The sequence below is a fragment of the Sinocyclocheilus anshuiensis genome, unplaced genomic scaffold, assembly GCF_001515605.1.
Source record: "Sinocyclocheilus anshuiensis isolate Anshui unplaced genomic scaffold, SAMN03320099.WGS_v1.1 scaffold454, whole genome shotgun sequence".
NCBI classification, from domain to species: Eukaryota; Metazoa; Chordata; class Actinopteri; order Cypriniformes; family Cyprinidae; genus Sinocyclocheilus; species Sinocyclocheilus anshuiensis.
Genome location: NW_015548217.1, coordinates 5171727 through 5175925, shown reverse-complemented (window position 1 = coordinate 5175925; position 4199 = coordinate 5171727). Strand labels below are relative to the sequence as shown.

Sequence of the window (4199 nt, the reverse complement as noted above, 5' to 3'; positions counted from 1 at the left end):
CACAAATAAACAGGGCATAATAGCTATGGCACGGTTCCAGGCTAAAGTCTAATGTGAGATCAGATCCAGCAACACAGCCCTGACAACTGTCCTAACTTATTTTTAATCACTGACCTCAACAACTTAAATATGTCTAGGTTGATATACACAGACATATTGTTCACAGATTTCACTATTATATTATAATGTATATTGATATTGTAATCAGATCCTGATAATAATGACTCAAATTAACTCTGTGCATTTTTATAGCAAATCATCCATAGGTGTATATATAAATAGAAACTCAAAATCTACAGAGAGCACAATAAAAATGTAACTATTCTAAATAAGAAATATTCTACTTATTTTTTAATATTAAAAAAATATTTTTCCATTTTCCATGCCATATATATAATTGTACATGTGTAGATAAGCTTTCTAAACTCTGTAATGGCCTTTTAAGGACCCCCACGCCAAAGAAAGACAAAAAGAGGGACATTTAAGGGATTTAAAATGTAAAAGTAGTGCTTCACAGTTAAGCTCCTCAATTAAATCCTCTATGGCATTTCTGATGGCACACAAGCCCAGAGTAATGAGTGTAAACGACGGGAATATTGGCAACAAAAGAGCCTCGGATGCTTCCTTTTGTGTCGGGGGAATTAACACCTTTTCAAAGTGAAATCTCTGGATTGTCTGCCTTCTACAGGAGGTGGTATTAAAATGCGCCTATAACAAATGGTTCAGAGTTTGGAGCGGCTTCTGCCCTGTGGGCGGGGCGAGATGACACCACAATTAAAGATGAACTTTGTGTGAACTAATTTATCTGAGGAAGGTAACAGGAGGAGACCTGCGCGCAATGGATATATAAGGGCGCACAAGCGCGGACACCCTCAGTCTGTGCGTAAAGACGCGTCTCCTCTCCAGAAGCTCCTTTGCGATCTTTGCGCGCTTCAGCATGGGGCTGTACACGCTCATAGTCACCTTTCTCTGCACCATCGTGCTCCCCGTTTTGCTCTTTCTCGCCGCGGTTAAGTTGTGGGAGATGTTACTGATTCGCCGGGTCGATCCGAACTGTGGAAGTCCCCTGCCGCCAGGTACCATGGGCTTACCCTTCATTGGAGAAACGCTCCAGCTGATCCTCCAGGTACGCGTGCGCTTTTATTGCCATTTGTTCAAGTTCAGCTGAATGTACTTGGCTGGTAGCTAAATGCGATGCACTCTGTCTTGTTGTGTTAATAACGGATGCATGTGGAGTAAAATGTGCCTTTGGAATCTTTGTGCCAATAACGCGTTGTCCTTACACACAGAGAAGGAAGTTCCTCCGGATGAAGCGCCAGAAATACGGATGCATCTACAAAACGCACCTCTTTGGTAACCCGACTGTCAGGGTGATGGGAGCTGATAACGTGAGGCAGATTCTGTTGGGCGAACACAAGCTGGTTTCTGTTCAGTGGCCAGCATCAGTGAGAACTATACTGGGCTCTGACACGCTCTCCAATGTTCATGGCACTCAACACAAAAACAAGAAAAAGGTAAGGATGCTATTTTTTGTGTTTTGTATATTAAGTTGCATTAATGTTGTGAATTTCTTCCAATATTATAACAATGTTCTCTGAGGAACTTGTGCAAGAACCTTGTCAGTTTGTCAGTGGTTCCTCTTGTGAAGCCATTACATTTAAAGGTTTTGAGGCACTTGAGATGTTCCTTGATGAAACAATGGAATATTTGAGACATCTTCAAAAGTTAGCCTAGAAGTTGCAGATTTTCTGAGGAACATCAGATGGTTTCTCAAGTATATTCTCATGTTTACAGTGTCTATCTTAAACTGTCCAGTAAACCCCAGATTCATATTTTGCATTGAAATGAAAAAATGTTTGAGAAGATGCACTGATTTTTAACATTTTTTATAATGTTCTGCTTAGGCCATTATGAGAGCATTCTCAAGAGATGCTCTTGAGCACTACATCCCAGTTATCCAGGAGGAGGTGAAGAGTGCCATACAAGACTGGCTGCAAAGACATACATGTGTGCTGGTTTACCCAGAGATGAAACGACTCATGTTTCGTATAGCCATGAGAATCCTTCTTGGTTTCGAGCCGGAGCAAATCAAGACCGATGAGCAGGAACTGGTGGAAGCTTTTGAGGAAATGATTAAAAACCTGTTCTCCCTGCCAATTGATGTTCCCTTCAGTGGCTTGTACAGGGTAAGTTACTGTAGAGTCTGAAGATGCATTTTCGGTATTGTGAAATAAACTTGAGAAAATAACAACCTGTAATGTGTTTGGTAGGGTCTGAGAGCACGCAATTTCATTCATTCCAAAATTGAGGAGAACATCAGGAAGAAAATTCAAGATGATGACAACGAAAACGAGCAAAAACACAAAGATGCTCTTCAGCTGTTGATCGAGAACAGCAGGAGAAGTGATGAGCCCTTCAGTTTGCAGGTAACTATTTCTCATTAGACTTATCAGATATTAGTAAGTAAGTGACATCCAGTCAGGGAACATCAATAATAAAGTGTGTGCTTCCCTCAGGCAATGAAAGAAGCTGCTACTGAGCTTCTGTTTGGAGGTCACGAGACCACCGCCAGCACTGCAACCTCACTGGTGATGTTCTTGGGTCTGAATTCAGAAGTGGTGCAGAAAGTTAGAGAGGAGATTCAGGAGAAGGTATGATCCAAAACGTTTAACTTTTGAGTTCTTCTCAATTTGATGGCACATTTAAACCAATGTGTGGGCTAATGGACACATTTTTATTCGCAGGTTGAAATGGGCATGTATTCACCTGGAAAGACATTAAGTATGGAGCTGTTGGAACAACTGAAGTACACTGGATGTGTGATTAAAGAAACTCTCAGAATCAACCCTCCTGTACCCGGAGGCTTCAGAGTGGCACTCAAAACCTTTGAACTGAATGTAAGTTGAACTTTAAGGCTTGATCATTAATGTTATAGACTGCTTCTAAATGCTCTCCCATAGTGTATTTCACACAAAATCATTCTTTAACACCAAATTATCTTTAATTTTCCTTCAGGGTTACCAGATACCTAAAGGATGGAATGTCATCTACAGCATTTGTGACACACATGACGTTGCTGAGGTGTTTCCTAACAAAGATGAGTTCCAACCAGAGAGGTTCATGAGCAAAGGCCTGGAGGACGGCTCCAGGTTTAACTACATCCCCTTCGGAGGCGGTTCCAGGATGTGTGTGGGCAAAGAATTCGCCAAAGTGTTACTCAAGATCTTTTTAGTTGAGCTAACACAGCAGTGCAACTGGATTCTTTCAAATGGACCCCCGACAATGAAAACGGGCCCAACCGTTTACCCAGTGGACAATCTCCCCACCAAATTCAGTAGTTACGTCAGAAATTAGTCCTGAACTAACATGAGCTTTGTACATATGTTTTTAGATGAGCTGTGATGTATTGGATATTTTATATTTTGTTTATATAAAAGGTGTGTGTGTGTGTATATATAAGTCTATACAAGAAAGCTAAAACGAGGGCACTACTTTTTCATGGATCACTGTAATTCTACGAAGTGTCTGTGATGTATATTTATAATGTAGTTGTGTTATATATAGCTTTTGTACTGTATGCAACTTATTTAACTTGCTCTTTATCATATGGGTTTTATTTAATAAAGTTAAATAAAAGTACCTGGAGAAACAGAGCAAATGTGGGTCCAGATAAGGATGATGGTTTTGAGTCAAACTGTTTGAAGAGATCTTCATCACAGAAAACAATCATTGCCAATTAGGTTAAGCATCCAAACAGCTCTCTGTGTCTGGAAGTAGATGGATGTGGAACAACGTTTAGATCAATCATGAGTTCTAAAACAATAATAACACACCCTGCTTGAACTTAACCCTATGAAGTCTACTGGATAATATTAGATATGGAAATTTCTAAGGCCTCTAAATTATCAACATCACTAAAACTTTGGCAAAAACTTATATCTATTACATGCTTTCTGTTGTCTTAGTAAAACTGTGAAAAAATCCAGCTTCAAGTCATGGCACACATACTGATTTTTAGAAAGTAAATATAAAAATAATATATATTATTAATAATATTTCAAGCAACTTAGGTTTACTTGATTATCAATGCATAATTTTTTTTTGTAGAAAAATCATGTTAAAATGTGAGTATTAAATATAATACATCAGGCTTTTGTGGAATGTTTATTTGTCCGTTTCTCAATTTGTATTGCATTGCT

At 39.2% G+C, this 4199-nt stretch overlaps 1 protein-coding gene across 1 annotated transcript; it reads left to right on the top strand.

The window, feature by feature from the left end:
• Window positions 1–743: 743 nt before the first annotated feature.
• LOC107653962 (cytochrome P450 26A1) lies at window positions 744–3993 on the top strand. Its single transcript, XM_016440818.1, has 7 exons — window positions 744–1126; window positions 1290–1514; window positions 1905–2186; window positions 2271–2426; window positions 2517–2651; window positions 2745–2897; window positions 3016–3993. The coding sequence occupies exons 1-7, from the start codon at window positions 938–940 to the stop codon at window positions 3352–3354; spliced, it is 1479 nt and encodes a 492-aa protein (XP_016296304.1). The 5' UTR covers window positions 744–937; the 3' UTR covers window positions 3355–3993.
• The last annotated feature ends 206 nt before the right edge of the window (window positions 3994–4199 follow it).

Excerpts from the sequence above, each read along its gene's own strand:
- LOC107653962 (XM_016440818.1), top strand. The coding sequence starts at position 938 with ATGGGGCTGTACACGCTCATAGTCACCTTTCTCTGCACCATCGTGCTC. Across the intron at positions 1,127-1,289 it reads CGCTCCAGCTGATCCTCCAG|AGAAGGAAGTTCCTCCGGAT; the intron begins GTACGCGTGCGC and ends CCTTACACACAG. Across the intron at positions 2,898-3,015 it reads TCAAAACCTTTGAACTGAAT|GGTTACCAGATACCTAAAGG; the intron begins GTAAGTTGAACT and ends ATTTTCCTTCAG.